The following is an 18,648-nucleotide window of genomic DNA, read 5'->3' as shown; positions in this document are numbered from 1 at the left end:
CATTTGTAGGATTTGTTTACCGTTTTGCCTCTAGTGGCTCCAATTGGGATGCCACCGTCTTTAAATAATTCAATATCTTTGGTTTAATGCAGCAAGGCTCCGCCGAGCTCTGGAATCGAACTGAGGACTCGCTGTCAGGCATCAGAGCCTATACGTGGTATACGCGCCTTAACCACTCTTCCGTCGGTGACCCCAACTTCTGAATATTCCTTCTATAAAACATACATTTGATTGCATTCAACTATATATAATAATGTAAATGCTGAATTGGCATGTCTGAATTTGACTAATCTCTCAAGAACAGATTCTGCACTGCGTTGGAATCTGTCGGGGAAGTTCGTCATAACGTGTGCGCATGGGCGTGCCTTCAGATCAGGAAGCAGGCCGCGCTTTACCCAATCAAATGTAGTGGGCAGGATTCACGTGTCCGTCGATCCTTCCCCCCTCGAAACAAACAGAAACTAATTTAACAATAGCGTCCGCGGAGCAGACAAAACCACGGAAAGATATTCACATTTTAACTTACTCTTTCATCATAGAAACAAGTGGGCTTATAACCAAAACGATCCATGTTCTCTGGGAGAAGTGGTGTTAGTGTTCCGTGTAGAAATATTGTTAGTGGGAATGAAAACATAGTCGCACCAACCGGAAGTGATGCGCCGAAGGCATACACAAACACCGGTTTCCTTGCGCTCTGGTGTTACGTTTTCGTCCGCCCAGAGCCAACAGACATAGAACAAACAGCAGAGGGCGCTGTTTTTCATTTTCAGTTGGCGATGGGTTCCCAGATTGGAATTTGACAGACGTTGGGGCTGTTAGTCAGCGTCTTTGAGCTATAGTGGCGGGCGATAAGATGGACGTACTGTAGCTGGGAATCCCTGGTCTAAATGATCCACTTATAAAGTCTCTCCACAGCAGGCTGGCTATGGGGAGAAAAAGGATGTCCATTAGTTATAAAAATAACTCATCATTGTAATAAAAAAAAAAGACACTGTGACTTCTGCTACGAGAATGTGTTATGTAACCATGTCTGTCTTTGGATGAACTATTCTAAGTTGAGGATGTTGGAACAGAGTTTTATATTACAGCCATGCCTTTAACCCTTTAAGACCCGGGAACGCATCTGTGTGTAACCACTTAAACCATTTAAAATAATGGTTAAAGTGGTTACACACAGACGCGTCCCCTTTGGCTATTAAAAAATAGCAGATCTACAAGCTCATAGCGCGGCACCGAAAGCCGCGCTATGAGCTTGTAGATCTGCTATTCTTTTTTTTGCAAATCTTTGAATAAATATATATTTTTTAACTGAAAGTTTTTTACTCAAATCTTTGCTTCTGGGGGGGGGGGGGGGGGGCCTGGAACATTTTTTGGGTGGTCCATCACATGAAAAAAATTTGAGAACCACTGATATTATAGCACAACACAATACCAAAAAAACTGTTAAGATGTAGAAGACATTTGTAGAATCCATCAGAAGCAAAGATTTGAGTAAAAAAAATTATTTATTACTTTAAAAAACATATTATATATTCAATGATTTGCACACATTTTCAAAAATAGCAGATCTACAAGCTCATAGCGCTATGAGCTTGTAGATCTGCTATTTTTGAATAGCCCAAAGACATCTTAAAATGACACACAGATGCGTTCCCCGGTCTAAAAAGGGTTAAGGTCTGGATTTAGAAGACGGGTTGTTCAACTTCTGTGCAGTCGGCTAGGGAAACATTACCTGCTACTAGACAATGGGATTCTCGTGTCTTTTGGATATCGTTGCTGTCGGGCAGACCCACATTTTGGAATGTCAGAATTTGACAGACCAATGGGCTGTGGTCAGCGTCTTTGAGCTATAGTGGCGGGCGATGGAGTTACTCAAGCAGCAAACTACATTTGGGTGCATGACTTTGAGATGTGCCCTAATGTTGCTTCTTGTGGAATAGTGGCAACACCATTGATTTTCAACTTGAGGGTCGGGCCCCCAGGGGGGTCCCCAAATGATTTTTTTTTTTTGAGGGTGGGGGGGTACCCCAGATGATTAGCTTAATGTGCAACATTGTTTTCTCACTCAACAGTTAACAAACCAACATACAGTATAAGTGTACAGGGTATCTGACAATTTAAAGGCTTTTAAGACCTTTTTAATACTGCAAAAATATATATAATTATAAGACAATTACTGCGTTGAAAGTAATCAAACTATACTATAAAAAATGTTCAAACATTGGTCAAATTGTGAAATATTACCTGAGAAAGAGGAAAGGATTTTGAAAACAGCTATTTTCTCAATATTTATCTGTGGAACCGTGTCAAACTAAATGTAATGCCTCAACTCTTACAATGCCAAGTGCTTGTCAGGGTGTGGGGGGTCCCCAGTTCAAATACGTTTTTTTGGGGGGGGGGGTCGTTGCCTGAAAAGTTAGAGAACCACCGGCTTACACCACATGGCTTGCATCAATTTGACCCTTTACTGACCAAAAAAAACTAAATATCTGCTAATGATTCTCCTCACAGCTGAGCTGGGTTCTAAACACACTGCCATGCTGCTGTTGTTGTTCAACTAAACGGCTATTTTTAGCCAGAGGAACAGGCTATGCTTTTGATTTGATTTTCAATCCACTATGAAGTGAAAGTACCTTAGCCATCAGTTAACACATTTACCGCCGGGCCCGTAGTTCTACGGGCCGTTAAATCCAACGGTTAAGCGCCGATCCCGTAGCCTACGGGCTGTGGTGCTTTTTCCTTTTTTTCGAAAATTTTCTAGGGGGACCATTTTCAGTGTAACACCACCCGATGTCGACCGGAAGTGCGATCTCGTTTTTTGTTTCCCGTCTGTCTCCATTTTAAGTCGTACACAAAAACCCCTGTAAAAGCCCCTGTAAACATGTAGTTTTTCATCCTCGCATTTCCCATGTTAACATAAACGATCAGAACTCAAACATGGCGGCTCCGTTTGACACGCGGTCTCGACGAGTAGACACCAGGACATGTGCCCGTTGTTTACAAACAGTGGATCGCGCAATCTAAAGGATTTTAACGGGGCCTATGGCGACCTGAAAAAAACAAAAAACAACAATAAAACGTTGGCACTGGTGAGTACATTATGAGGTGGAGGTGGAGGATGGTGGATTTGAGGAAATTGAACCGGAATACGTTAGACAATTAGATAAAAATAACTCCCCATTATAAAAAATAAATACACTGTGACTTCTGCTATGAGGATTTATTATGCAACCCTGTTTGTCTCTCTCAACATTAGCCTGTGCTGCTCTTTCTCTCTCTCTCTCTCTCCATATCACCTTCTCCCTCTTTCTCCAATTCTCTCTAATTGTACCTTGGTCAACCTCTCTCTCTTCTCCATCTATGTCAGTACTGACCAAATCACTGCAGCTGTATCAACACACACACACCCCCCCCCCACACACACACACCCCCCCCCCCCCCCCACACACACACCCCCCCCCCCCCCCCCCCCCCCCCACACACACACACACACACACACACACACACACACACACACACACACACACACACACACACACACACACACACACACACACACACACACACACACCCACCCACCCACCCACCCACCTCTGGATACTCTGGATATGATGTTTGCAGAACTACATTAGGGCTGTTAGAAAAACTTCTGAATATTCCTTCCTAAAAACACAATGTATTTGATTGTATTCAAATATATATTATAATGAAATGCTGAAAAACTGCATGTCAGAATGTGACTGACCATTGGGCTGAGTGACTGAAGGAACGGTAGCCCATCTGTAGCTTGCACTACGTGGCTTGCATCAATCCTTTACATATGTCTCAGCACCACTGCCTTAAACATGTACTAGTGTTGTTGTTAGTGGGAATAAACACAGAAGGACCCGGAAGGAAGTGGACTGAGAAAGGGGAGGAGCCAAACCAAGCTCATGTTTCTACACAAAAAAGGATGTGCCCTCAGAGGCCAAAAAAACGAAGGGAAAAGACAATATTCTTTTCCTTTTTTTTACCGACTGGGTTCCTATATTGATCCTTTACTGACTAAAACCCTAGATATCTCCAAACGGGGGCTCTTTTGGAGTGCTAATAATAATTCTACTCACGGCTGAGCTGGGTTTTGAACACTCTGCCATGCTGCTGTTGTTCAACTAAACGGCTATTTTTAGCCAGAGGAACAGGCTATGCTTTCGATTTGATTTTCAATCCCCTATGAAGTGAAAGTGCCTCGGCCATCAGTTAAAAGCACAGCAGCTGTGTACTGTACTGTACTGTACTGTACTATACGCAGTGACTTCAGTTATCAACAGCTGCTAAAATGTGACAACACACACGTTTCAACACAAGCTGTAAGGAAGAGAGCTGCTATAAAGATAAGAGCCTTTTTCACATTCAAATCTTATTTTTTATAATCAACTGTAATTATCTTCTCATTTTCAGGGCATGCTCATGATAAAAGAGAAATCAATTGATTGCATTCCGGCTTGGATCAATGCAACTAACATAGAATACATTAAAGACGACATGTTTTATATTAATGTTATATTAACATCAAAATAGTAATGCTCTGCCAATTGTTTGGGGGCCACATGCAGTATCTGGTTATGTGTGATGATAAAAAGAATATTTCCTCTTTTTACCATAATTTCATTGTCTAAATTAAAAAATATCCATAAGCTCCATATAAGGTCAAGCGAGAACGCAGCCAGGTCAGCGGTATGCCATGGCACCCCTCGGGAGGAGTATTTAAAGGCCACGCCACAGGACCAAGGAGTTAGTGTCACTTTACCAGACCAAGAGCAGCAATAGCATCATCGAAGATCTTCTATATTATCTCAATGATGGATTCTATAGGTTCCTTGACCTTTAGCATAACCAACGACTTGTGTTCTTAGCCGGAGGTGAAAGAGCATCTCACTCTGTGGGAGAGGAGTCGTCGCAGCAGACCCCCCGCGGACCCTGCCTAATGCCAGCGAACAGGGCCGCGTTGAGCACACCCGCTCGAGGCTTTATTTAATCCATTCAGACCGGAAAAGCATCTGTGTCATTTTAAGATTTATTTGGCTATTAAAAAATGGCAGATCTACAAGCTCATAGCGCGTAGATCTGCCATCTTTTTTTAAATAGTGATTTTTTTGGGGCAAATATTTGATTATATATATTTTCAAAGAGATTTTTTTTACTCAAATCTTTGCTTCTGGGGGTCCCTATTACAAAATATTTTGAGATGGGGGTCCGCGGCCAAATACATATAATTTTGGGAGTCCTTGACATGAAAAGGTTTGATGTCAAAATCTTTTTGACATCAAAAGATTTGCACAAACTTTAACAATTATTTTCAAAAATAGCAGATCTACAAGCTCGTAGCGCAGCACTCATGAGCCTCTATATCTGCTATTTTTGAATAGCCAAAGAAATAAAAAAAATGACAGATGCTGTCCCCGGTCTTAATGGATTAATATACTGTATGCTATTTCCGCCAAATGTTCGCCTATTGCGACATGCCCAGAATAGGGACGCTATAGTTGGTTAATCACACAGATTTATCAAATGATTGAAAAAATAAAATAGATGAACACTTGCAGCCCCGATATACAATTCAAACAGCAACAGGTCTGTGTGGACTAGGTGCCCTTGCAGATAAGGGTGTGTAGGTGGAGGGTGCTGAATTTGGCTATTGGGAGAGCATGGATGGTCTATTAGTTATAAAAATAACTCACCATTATTAAAAAAAAGACTCTGTGACTTCCGCTATGAGGATTTATTATGTAACCCTCTCTCTCTCTCTCTCTCTGGTCAACCTGACCCTCTCTCATTGCATCTCTCCCTCTCTTCTCCATCTCTGTCTCTCTCTCTCTCAGTACTGACCAAAGCACTGCAGTTGTATCACAACACAAGCCAAGGGCATAATTCAACAACCCACACACACGCTGGCTGACACACACACACACACACACACACACACACACACACACCGGGTCAATCCAACACATTTGTGCGCACTCAAGCAATCACTCAATGGTCATCAGCCCACACACACACACACACACACACACACACACACACACACACACAGGCCTCATCTCCATTTCTTGGTTAAAACACCCACACAGATTTCGATGCTCGGAGGAAAGGAATGGACAGAAACATATACAGTGTAACAAACATAGACAGAGGCTCTCAATCCATTCCAAACCAAACCCAAAGCAGAGAAATGTACAAAACTGTTACTTTTCCGGAAACGGAAAAGCAGTGTGGCTATTTTCCCTCCTTTTCCCGCTATTTATATTTAAGTAGGTATACAAATATAAAATGTAATAGTTTTTCTCAAGGGGGAAGATAATATAAACAAAACACTTACGTGTATTGGGTAAAATTGTTACAATCAGCGATACAATCACATCTATTGTATACAATCTATTTAAATTCCTTGATGTGAAACTTGTTTTATGTAGCACAGAGAGGAAGATGCTTTCCTCACAGCGTGTGTGTGTGTGTGTGTGTGTGTGTGTGTGTGTGTGTGTGTGTGTGTGTGTGTGTGTGTGTGTGTGTGTGTGTGTGTGTGGGGGCTGGAAAATCAATATTCAAATTTAGAATATTCCTCGAATATGGAGGAAATATGTATATTCGAATATGAAAATTAATATTCAAATAAATAAAAAATGTTTATTTGACAGGAACAATACAAAAGACAATGTATTATTGAATCCAAGCACTTGGTACATTGTTTTTTGTATTGTCCCTGTCAAATAAACATTACAAAAAGGAAATATATATATATATATTTTTTTTTAATAATAATAATAATAATAGTCGAATATATTCGAATATCTGCCCATTGTTAAGACCAATATTCGAATATTTCTGAGGAAAGTTACCAGCCCTAGTGTGTGTTTGTGTGTGTGTGCGCGTAAGCTTGATACAACTTGTTACAGCTTTAGTGGCCGGCATTCCCAAAGCAAGTATATCACAGTATATCACAGTATGCGCGCACGCACGCACGCACGCACACACACAGCTTGATTTTCTGCACAGCAAACAGAGGCACGATAAACAACAAGATAACAGACACCGAAGTATTATGTAACTGAGGTAGAGAGAGAGAGTGGGAGGTAGCAGGAGAGAGGAATAGATAGAGAGACTAAGAGAAGGGAGTGAGAGTGAGAAGGACACAGAGAGAGAGAGAGAGAGAGGTAGACAGAGAGACAGATAGAGGGGAGTGAGAGTGAGAAGGACAGAGAGAGAGAGAGAGAGAGAGAGAGGTAGACAGAGAGACGGAGAGGAGGATAGAGACAATGACAGATAGAAAGATAAGTCAACAGAGAGGTAGAGATAATAGGCCTCATGTAGCAACATTCTCTGCAATGTATCTTTTCTTAACCACTTAAGCAGTGACCTATTTACTTTATTATTGTATGAGAAACAGGAAAAATAGCCGATCTACAAGCTGAGTCACGATGTGACACGTTGTGAGCCTGTAGATCGTCTATTTTAGACTTTTTTTTGTGTTTCTTTTTTTTTAATATATAATTTTTGAAAATATGGCAATTTTCCTGTATAACGACACGCCCAAACTAGGGATGCCAGGTTGAAAGTGCTTAAGAGAAACTCCAGATGCAAACCTTAACCATCCAAATCTGCTCTTATCCAGGCGTGCTGAATCAGAATGATCAATCACACTTGATCATAAATTGGCTATTGTTATTATTATTAGCATAAACAATATACAAACAAGCCCAAAAAAAAAAAAAAACCTGCAACTACCAATATTTACGAGCGACTTTACAGAAAAACCAGCCCAAAGTCGCTTCTAATGAGCGGACATGGCAACACTGACCACAGGTTGTTTGGACCAGAGAGAGAGAGTGTAAGAACCTTGAAGAGACTATTGACAGCTGAATCCGACAGACCTCCATTTACTGTGTGAAAGATCCCACATAGTGAAGTCAAATGAGAGGATACCATTTTTTATGCTTAACACAACATTCACACATACAGACAGTAGCACAAAGGTCTGTCTGACCGATGTTGACACTTTATTGAACAGATGTTTCAATGAACCCATTAAGACTGTGAAAGCATGCGTCATTTTAGATTTCTTTGGCTATTCAAAAATAGCAGATATACAAGCTCATAGCGCGGCTTGTAGATCTGCTATTTTTGAAAAATTGTGAAAACAAATGCAAATCTTATATATAAAAAAAAAACGTTTTGTTTTTTAATTCAAATCTTTGCTTCTGGGGGTCCCTGGAACAAAATGTTTTGAGATGGGGGTCTGCGGCCAAATACATAGGCTATCATTTAGGGGGTCCTTGACATGAGAAAGTTTGACCACCACTGATATTATAGCAACATAGGTTTTTCAGAAAACTGTTAGGATTTAGCAGGCATTTATCAGGTCTTAATGGGTTAACCAGCCTGATTTATGCTCCGTAACGTATAGTATCAAAGTGTCACTTGCCCACAAGAAAGGGCTTTCAAGCTATAACAATGCTTGTGTGAAGGTGTGCTTTGCATCAATGAAAGACACGTACACACAATAACACACACGTACTGTATACTCAAAACATAACCTGTTGATAATTATGTTATGCTATGCCAATTAGATGAGAGGAGCTTGAAGGTCAGGATGTTGTTGCACCACCTCGCCTCTGGATTACAAAACGATACCCACTAATCTGTGTTTATTTCCACTGTTCCACACCACTGTGGTCGCATTACATCACCTGCTGCACCACTGTGGTTGCATCGCAACCTGCGCCAACTCTTCAGAGACCTAATAAAGAGGTCTGTGGAGGCACGTCAAAATGTGGTGATTTCTTATTAAGCCATTAAGGCCGGGAAAGCATCTGTGTCATTTTTTTATTTCTTTAAAGCGAACATTTGTAACTCAAATCTTTGTTTCTGGGGGTCCTTGGAACAAAATATTCACGATTCTTCTAGAATAGCAGATCTACAAGCTCATAGTGCGGCACTCGGCTTGTATATCTGCTATTTTTGAATGGCCAAATAAATCTAAAATGACGGAGACGTGTTCCCGGATTGAATGGGCTAAACGCAGACTCAAGCCTTTTTATTATTTTTTATAAAAATGTTATTATAAAACACACAAACGACCAATCAATCCCAGCATAAAAAGGGCCGGCCTGTCGTCAAGCAAGCTAGCTATCATAACAACATCAATGTAACTATTCATAGATGGTGCGGCGTGGTGTGAGCAGAATTAATGTGACCGCGAGGACATGTTTTGTCAGGTTCGATAAGAATTAGCACCTCTCCCTGACACGCGCTAACAGCCTGTTGCACTAACAAGCACCCCCCCCCCCCCACACCCCCCCCTCGCAGGTGGCGGCAGGAAGAGCCAGCAGGTCCTCCAACATAATTGCCGGAGAGTGGGTGTGTTTTGTGTTACTAGGCAGAGTCTATACTGTGCGTGTTCCTGTCATGTCTTTGTCAGGTGGAAACCTCATATGTCCAAAACTGTTACTTTTCAGGGTTAAAAAGGCAAAAATGGCAAAAGTAGCAGATCTACAAGCTCAAAACGCGTCGCTTGTGGATCTGCTACTTTTGATGCTTTTGCGTGACGCCGTAGTACGGTTATGTAGGGCGTTAATTTACGAAAAAACAAAAAGTTAGCATATGGACATAAGAGGCACATACTGTATGAGCGTACACACTTGTCTGGCACCTGTGCACACTGATGGTATGTACAAACACAAATATTGTACACAAACACACAAAAAATAATCCCATCAACCATGCAGCCAATTGTCATGGAGACAGAATCCTGGGACTGACAGCTTAATCTGAGTCACATGACTCTATAGGTGAACACAAATTAACACGCACGCACGCACGTACACAAATGTTTCACAAAGCTGCTTTGAGTTTTGATAACGACCGGCCAATCACAACTGACCACTGTAATCCCAATATCTCTACCTAAATCATGAATGGATGAATGGACATCATTATACCTTCAGCCGCCAACAATCCTTACAGTTGTAGTTCCATTCAATCCACTCTCCTCCTACACCAGTCCCTGTATCCATGGCAACCAGCATACAGTGGGTGTTCCGTAAAGGTCCTTAACCCATTCGATCCGGGAACGCATCTGTGTCACTTTAGATTTCTTTGGGCTATTCAAAAATAGCAGATCTACAAGCTCGTAGCGCGGCACTCGGATCTGCTATTTTTGAAAAATTGTGAAAATTTGTGCAAATCTTATAATATATATTAAAAAAATTAAGCGAACATTTGTAACTCAAATCTTTGCTTCTGGGGATCCCTGGAACGAAATAGTTTACAAAATGCTTTAAAAAAGTATATATATTCAAAATGCACAAATTTTCACGATTTTTCAAAAATAGCAGATCTACAAGCTCATAGCGGGCACTCATAGCCAAAGAAATCTAAAATATCAGAGAAACTTTCCCGAAAAATAGCGACAATAGCAGATCTCCAAGCTCACACATTGTGACCTTGTAGATCAGCTATTATCACACCTTTTTTAAAATAGGGCTTAACTGATTAATACTAAAAAAAAAAATTACCATTCTAAATACTTTTTTGTACGTTTGGGTCTGGAACTGAACAGGTTTTGGGAAGCCCTGCCGTAAGACAATGGCTGATTGGCACAGAGCTATCTGATACCATTACACCCCGTCATTATGGGATGCCTTGTTGCCAGACTTGCCACGACAACATATGGTTGGGCAAGTACTATCATCGCTGTCAGGCAGACACCTCTTATCTTCATATTTTTTAGCTATTTACGTTTTTTCATAAATGAATGCCCTATACTTGCTACAATGTCACAAGAAATAGCAAATCTTCAAGCTCGGCTATTTTTTTATTTGAATCCTGACAAGCAACAGTTTTGTTGGACATATGAGGTTTCCACCCAACAGCGACGATGACATGTTGCATATTGATCGGAATATGATGTAGAGCCAAGTATCCATGACTCTTAATGACACACACACACACACACACACACACACACACACACACACACACACACACACACACACACACACACACACACCCCCCCCCCCCCCCCCCCCCCCCACCCCACCCCATCTGGACATATGCACATGATGTATTTACACTTTGCAATAACGATTGAGATGCTCATTACGGAGTATCCATATTACTAATGAGATATTAATGCACGCATACACACACACGTTTTCATGATTTGTGCTGGGTGTGTATGCATGCATATACTGTGTGTGTGCAAGTGTGAGTGCAAGTAGACCCCCCCCCCCACACACACACACACACACACACACACACACACACACACACACACACACACACAAACACACACACTTTTTTGTTCCAGTAAGAGGCCAACATTAAAAGCACCCATATCACATGTCCCTTACAGTAAAAAGGTGAGTCAATATCAGGAAGCTATCCGGTCCTCCTGATTGGTCAAAAATAGATCAAAGAACCCGGCACACTGACGCCAACACAGGAAGTGGATTATGGACACAAAAGGCAGCAGGCTCAGGGGTCAAAGGTCAGATAAGAAGAGATATCAGAGAGCGGAGAGGAGAGAGAGAGAGAGAGAGAGACACACAGAAACACGGAGACAGAGAGAGTTCATTGACTCAGAAGCAAGTGTGACACCAACACTGCCGGGTTCAACGGGGGTTCAAAGGTCAAGCAGACCACCCGCGTTCAAATATACACACTAAGCTCCACTTTGGTGGAAAACAGCGCAAACCTCGGCCACAGCAGTACCCTCTCACATGCACGGGCATGTGCACATACACACACATACACCCACACCCACACACACAAATCGGGTAGAAATACTTGTAGAGCTTGTAGATCTGCATTTTTTTAAACAACATTTTAAACTCAAATCTCGTTTTTTGAGAGTCCCTGGAACAAAACTTTTTCATGTCAAGGGCCACCAAAATGTTTTTGGCCGCCGACCCCCAGGAAAATATGTTGTTCCAAGGACCCCCAGAAGCAAAGATTTGAATTACAAATGTTCTTTAAAAAAAATATTTGTATTCAAAGATTTGGACAAAATGTTTTTTCCAAAAATATTTTTGAATAGCCAAAAACAAAATATGACTAAAATCTGAAATAACACAGATGCATGCGTGCCCAGATTGAATGGATTAAATGCCGGTATTCATTCTATGAAAACCTTTGCAGACTGTTCTGCTAAATGGTGCATTTCTATGTAGCTTGAGACCCGTTCAATGGCGTTCAATGGACAGGTGGCGCCATCTTGGGAGTTTTTTTTTCATCTATTAGTTTCAATGGTGTGACGTCACGTTCTCTTTCTAGGTATATATCGCCTTTATCCAAAGCACGATGTGCATTACATTCACCCATTACACACACACACACACACACCGACGACGGCCGGGGAAACCGTGCAAGGCCCCAACCTGCTCAGCAGTAAGGGGTTCGGTGTCTTAACTCATTCACTGCCAATGACGACTTTTACGACTTATTTTCCAAAAGGCCCACACTGCCACGGACGATTTTGACCACTTTTTTGCTGGGGCGTTTCCACAAGATGGCACTCTTCGCTAACACATGAGTGACCATTTCATCCCCAGGTGCACGCAGAACCAGGAGATCAAGTGATCCCAAGATTTACTACTCCCACTTCCTGGTTAACTTATTAACTTATTTGGAAAAATCGCCTGTATCTCGCCTCCTGTGTTTTACTATGTATTTTTTGACGAGGCGTGCTATTTTCAACGGCCTATAACAAGGAACGAGGGGTCGCGATGACATTTTTTTTTTTTCATGGAAAAAAATATCCATGAATCTTCATGGTGTGTGTAATTTTTGGGGTGAACTGCTCCTTTAAGGCCGGCTTACTAATGCGAGAACAAAACAAAAACTCTTTTGAGGCAGTGGTAGCCTAAAGGGTTAGAGGAGCGCAATTGTAGCCGGAAGGTTCCTGGTTCGATTACTTGCTACTGTGCTCAGCTACTACCCTGGGTAAATAAAGAAATAATAAAAGAGGTCATTGAGGGGGGGGGGTGAAAACTCGGGGGAGAATAAGAGGAGGCACAAGGCAGAGGAGAGGGAAGGAGGTGTGCAGGTCCCTGAGGCTGTGATCCAATACAAGGCTTTTTCTTCAGCAATAAAACGTGTGTATTTATGCCTTCACACTGCGTGGTTAGTATCGTTTTCCCATGACAACACACACACACACACACACACACACACACACACACACACACACACACACACACACACACACACACACACACACACACACACACACACACACACACACACACACACACACACACACACACACACACACACACACACACACACACACACACACACACACAGAGAGTGTCTCTTTCTCTCTCCATCTTGCTTTGGCCCAAATATCCGCTGGCCCAGCGGCCACACACACACACACGCGCGCGCGCGCACACACACACACGTCCTACATTGGTTGTCCTACCTTACAACATCTCAGATTTCAGTTTACAATGCCTTTCCACACACTGACACGCATGATGCAAGACCACACACACACACACACACACACACACACACACACACAGTCTGTCCATCCTACCTTTGCGCGAATCTGTCCCGAGGTGGACACTTTGCGGATCAGCTTGTGGGAGGTCTCCTCCTGTTCACCATCACTGTCTGAAGACTCTTCACCCACCTCCCCGACCTGAGAGGAGAGGAGAGGAGAGGAGAGGAGAGGAGAGGAGAGGAGAGGAGAGGAGAGGAGAGGAGAGGAGAGGATTAATACAGTGTCATCTCACTGTGTAAACATAGTGAGTCATCGGTTACAAGGTTCAACAGGGTCCCCACACATTTTTAGCAATGAATTTCCAAAACTTTTCCAAAACTTTTCCAGAATATCTAGCCCAATTTCCAGGCCTATATAACAATCATTCAGCGCAATAATGTGTCTCTTACTCCTATGTAGAATGCCCAAAGATAGGCAGTGTAGCAAAAATAAAGCATCGAATATAGAATAGTACAATTTCATTCAAAATTTCGTGCAAAATTAGGGCATAGCTCACTGGAAGACTCATTATGGCATCCGTATGACTTATTTTATTTAAATAATATATGCCATCACACAGCCCGTTCGGCGAAAAACTACTTATGTTACATATTTCGTGTAATGTTATACATGTTTATGAAAATGTTTTGTATTAACAAAATCAATAGCCAAAAACAATGCATAGCCAAATACTTTTCCAGGACCCTTGATCAATTCCAGGACCTTTGATCAATTCCCAAACTTTTCCAGTACTGGATTTTTTTTTTTCAATTTCAAAATATTTCCAGGAATTTCATGACCGTGGGGACCCTGGTTCAAGGTTACAGGTGGTCTTTATCTGTTTACAGGTACTTTAAACCACTTAAACCCCAGCATCGTTATTGTGGGGAAAGCATTTGCAGAAAATAGCAGATCGACAAGCTCACAGAAAACAGAAAAGACACTAGAACAGAGCCCCCGGTTTAAGTGGTTAAGGGCAAAACAAAAATGTGTCTCCTCGGCCATTGAAGTAGCATAGCTAATGGAATTAAAAAAGAAACAAAGAAAACAAAAAACAAGAATAACGTTGCTGTCGGACAGAAACCTTGTATCTCCATAATTCAACTTTTGATGCTTGCGGAACTCGGCTCTGCCTCGTTCCTGACCGCATCACTGGCGTGCCAATAATCACGCTAACTCACACCCTCACATGTAATATTGCTTAATTTGAACCAATGAACATTATTAACAAGAGCTTGTGACTAATGACATGTGTAACACTGGTTTCTTTCTAAATTGGCCTTAAAAAAAATATCAGGCAGTGTTGATGTCGTTGACTAAAACTATGACGAAAATTGTTCGTCGACTACCTTTTTTCACTGACGAAAACGAAATAAAAACTAAGCTATGATGACTAAAACTAAGACTAAATATATTGACAGATAAAACCTAGTCTAAAATGTTAGTGAGGGACTAGTGGAGAAGAGATGCAGTAGAACTAAAAGACAATTCATTTTATGTTTGGTTGTGCTCGGGTGTTGCGCTCTGAAAATAGCCGATCTACAGACACGTTGTGAGCTTGTAGATCGGCTATTTTCAGAGCTAACAATTGCAAAGATCAGCGATTACGACGCCATCAAGGCCCGCCAAAATACATTTTAGTTAACTAAATCAACTGTAGATTTAGTCGACTATTGATATTTAGTCGACTAAAACTAGAGAAAAACTAAAACATTTCAGATGACTAAATTATGACTAAAACTAAATGGAATTTTATTCAAAAGACTATGAGTAAAACTAAATACAAATTTGCTGTCAAAATCAACACTGCTATCAGGAGACCACAAGAGCAAAATATGTACATATAGTGTTCGTATTTGTTGATGACATGTTTTTTTAATTGAATACATAGGACCACAATGGAAACAAGTCCCTCTGACTTGTTTTGTGTTCTCCTTTTAGCTTTAATATCTTACTTTATTTCTGACTGCTAAAGTATTTTTTTAAAAAGAGTAAAGTACGTACAATGTGAGTCCTGTCGCCGTCCTGCTGGGCGCCCACCAGCGTGTCGGCGTGGGCCTCAGACACGTACAGAACGTTGGGGTTCAGTTTGGACGCCATGGCGGTTTCCGGTGCAGATGGCGAGACGGGCGAGGAGGAGAAGGATGGAGAGAGAGAGAGAGAGAGACGAGCGAGCGAGGAGGACGCTGGAGGAGGATTGGCTGAGCAGAGGTGAAGACTATAGAGATTTAAGACGAGAGGCAGTGAAGGAATGGTAAAACAGAGTGTGTGTGTGTGTGTGTGTGTGTGTGTGTGTGTGTGTGTGTGTGTGTGTGTGTGTGTGTGTGTGTGTGTGTGGGAGGGAGAGGGGGGGGGGTGGAGGTGTGATCGACGGCGAGAGGAGGAAGAGGAAAAGGATGATGCACGGGCCAGGCAGGCAGGCTGGCTGGCTGGCTGTTCTCTCTTTTGGCTCAATCTGTTCCTCTCTTCTACTCTTTAGACGATCTCTCTATATATCCAGGCTGGTTTCTGGAAAGAAAAAGAAAAGGAAATGAAAGGATGCAGAGGAAAAGGATGAATAATTTATTAGAAGGAGAAATAAAGAGAAGTAATGTGGGGCCAGAGTTTTCGGAGCGTTTTCTTTTCTTTCTTTCTTTTTTACTTGTAAACAGGTTAAAAGGTGTGTGTGTGTGTGTGTGTGTGTGTGTGTGTGTGTGTGTGTGTGTGTGTGTGTGTGTGTGTGTGTGTGTGTGTGTGTGTGTGTGTGTGTGTGTGTGTGTGTGTGTGTGTGTGTGTGTGTGTGTGTGTATTCAAGTCTGACTATCAATACTCCTACAGGTCCGTTCGGGTCCCTTTGTCTTTTTTACACTGTCAGAGTTCATTTAACTCTGACAGTGGATCTGACCTCATGGACCCAGACAGGTGTGCTGGTTTTCGTTACAAGGCGTCTAGTCAGGACGGGTCTCTCATTTAGACCCAGGTGAATTAAATTAACTCCTCAATGCTATTGTTATAGGATTAGAAATCCAGCTGTATAGTCTTTCAAGGTTCAAGGTGCAAGGTTGTGCTTTATTGTTACATCTTGTGGTACAGGTACAACTTCTTTTTTGTTCGGCTTCCTCAGAGGCTGCAGGGACTCCCTCTTGGCCTCTTCTCTTTGTTGTGTCGCCCAGGCGGCGCTTAACCCCTAACCTTTATTTTCACCAAAACTATACCTAAACCTAACCCTAAACCTAACATTAAAACCACGTCCACCTGGGCGAAACACTGTGAAAAGAGAGAGTCCGTCAGAGACCAGAGGTGAGCGGATAGCCGAGTGGTTGGGTCGCGTACCGTACCACACAGGCTTTAAGGCCTCACAGCGAGTTCCTGGTTCAATTCCCCGGCCGGCCCAACCATTTGCTGCATGTCACTCACTCCACCTTTCCTGTCTCTCTCCACTATGTATGTAGCAAATGAAGGCTCAAGAAAACCCCCAATAAATAACTTTTTTTTAAAGTAGTCTCTCAGACTAAAACACAGAAACATATGCAGTACACACTACACACACTAAAATGTAGACTCTCACAAGGTCCATTAAGTTCCATTTGTACACGCTTTGGCGTTACAATCACACTGAGGATCTTGCTGTGTACAAAACGAAACCTAGCTGGCAGCGATATGTTTACCACAACCAGGGTGGAGTGACTGCTTGATCAGTCCATCTTCAACTTCTGTCTTTTGTACTTGTTCTCACTTCCCCCCAATGCGGCCCCCCGCGTCATCAACCACCCAAAAAAAATAAGAAAAGAAAACGTTTTAAAAGGTTCATACTCAAGCTAATGACGATAACGATGATGATGACGATGATGGCGGTTATGATGAGGAAATTAACCCTTTTCAGGACGGGAACCCATTTTGGGGTTCCTGTGGCTCTACAGTATATATTACATATTTTTTTTGTCATTTTTGAATACATAATTTGAAGTTTTTCAGAAAAGGTTTGAGCACCACTGATATTATAGCAACATACTTTAAAAAAGAAAAAAAATATTTAGAAGACATTTGTAAGATCCCCAGAAGATTTGAGTTACAAATGTTCTCTTTAAAAATATATATATTCAAAGATGTGCAAAAATGCAGATGTACAGGCTCATAGCGTGGCACTCGGTGCCGCGCTATGAGCTTGTACATCTGCTATTTTTGAATAGCCAAAGAAATCTTAAAATGACACAGATGCGTTCCCGGTCTTAATGGGTTAATATCCATGATAGCAAAACAATGATAGACTGGCATTCTTTCCTTAACTGTATAGTCTCCTGGGAAATGATAACATTAGAGAGGGCAGTCTCCACGTTTCACTGGGCTATTCGTGCTGCCTTCCAGGGCAGGGGTTCTCAAACTTTTTCAGGTCAAGGACCCCCAAAATGATTGTATTTGACCCCCATCTGAAAATATGTTGTGCCAGGGACCCCCAGAAACAAAGATTTGTGTTAAAAATGTTCGCTTAAATATATATTCAAAGATTTGCACAAATGTTAACGGCTTTTTTTTAAATAGCAGATCTACAAGCTCAGAGCATGGCATTTCATGCCTCGCTATATGAGCTTGTAGATTTTTGAATAGCCAAAGATATGGTAATGACATTTTGCTGGGGACCCCTGGGGGTCCTCGGACCTCACTGTGAGAACCAATGTTCCAGAGCACTATAGCAAAAGTCACAGACACACACAAACACACACACACTGTTGCTACACCACAGGTTTTGGTCCATTTATTTGGCTGCTGATTTAGTCTAACGAAAGCCTATAAATAGCCTAACCACAGACAGACTCAAAGTGAGAGAGAGAGAGAGAGAGGCTGTGTGTGTGTGTGTGTGTGTGTGTGTGTGTGTGTGTGTGTGTGTGTGTGTGTGTGTGTGTGTGTGTGTTTTCGCAACAGAAATTAAACGTCAGCACTTCAAATGTAGTATATGACAGACAGTAAATGACACCCATCATCTTCAACTCAAATCAATCGCAGCCTCCTCTAGAGGAGTTGTTCTCAAAGTGGGGTCCAGGAACCATCTTGGTACCTTGAAGGGGCTACAAATGGACCCATACGGGGTCTGTAACTCTGAGAGTGTACAAATGGAACCAAATGGACCCGTAAGAGTCCATTTGGTT

General features: G+C 42.0%; 1 protein-coding gene across 1 annotated transcript in view; it reads right to left on the bottom strand.

The window, feature by feature from the left end:
• Positions 1–18,648, bottom strand: part of LOC308102464 (diacylglycerol kinase delta) — a 154,392-nt gene that overhangs the window by 134,741 nt on the left and 1,003 nt on the right. The window contains exons 2-3 of the mRNA XM_080452184.1: positions 15,530–16,033; positions 13,580–13,684 (exon numbers count right to left, since the gene is read on the bottom strand). Of these exons, the coding sequence (XP_080308310.1) occupies positions 13,580–13,684; positions 15,530–15,625 (201 nt within the window). The 5' untranslated portion in view covers positions 15,626–16,033. The remainder of the gene's footprint in view (positions 1–13,579; positions 13,685–15,529; positions 16,034–18,648) is intronic.

The sequence above is a fragment of the Gymnoscopelus braueri genome, assembly GCF_963280865.1.
Source record: "Gymnoscopelus braueri genome assembly, chromosome: 15".
Taxonomy (NCBI): domain Eukaryota; kingdom Metazoa; phylum Chordata; class Actinopteri; order Myctophiformes; family Myctophidae; genus Gymnoscopelus; species Gymnoscopelus braueri.
Note: the sequence above shows the minus strand (reverse complement) of the source record. Positions and strands in the feature narration are given on the sequence as shown.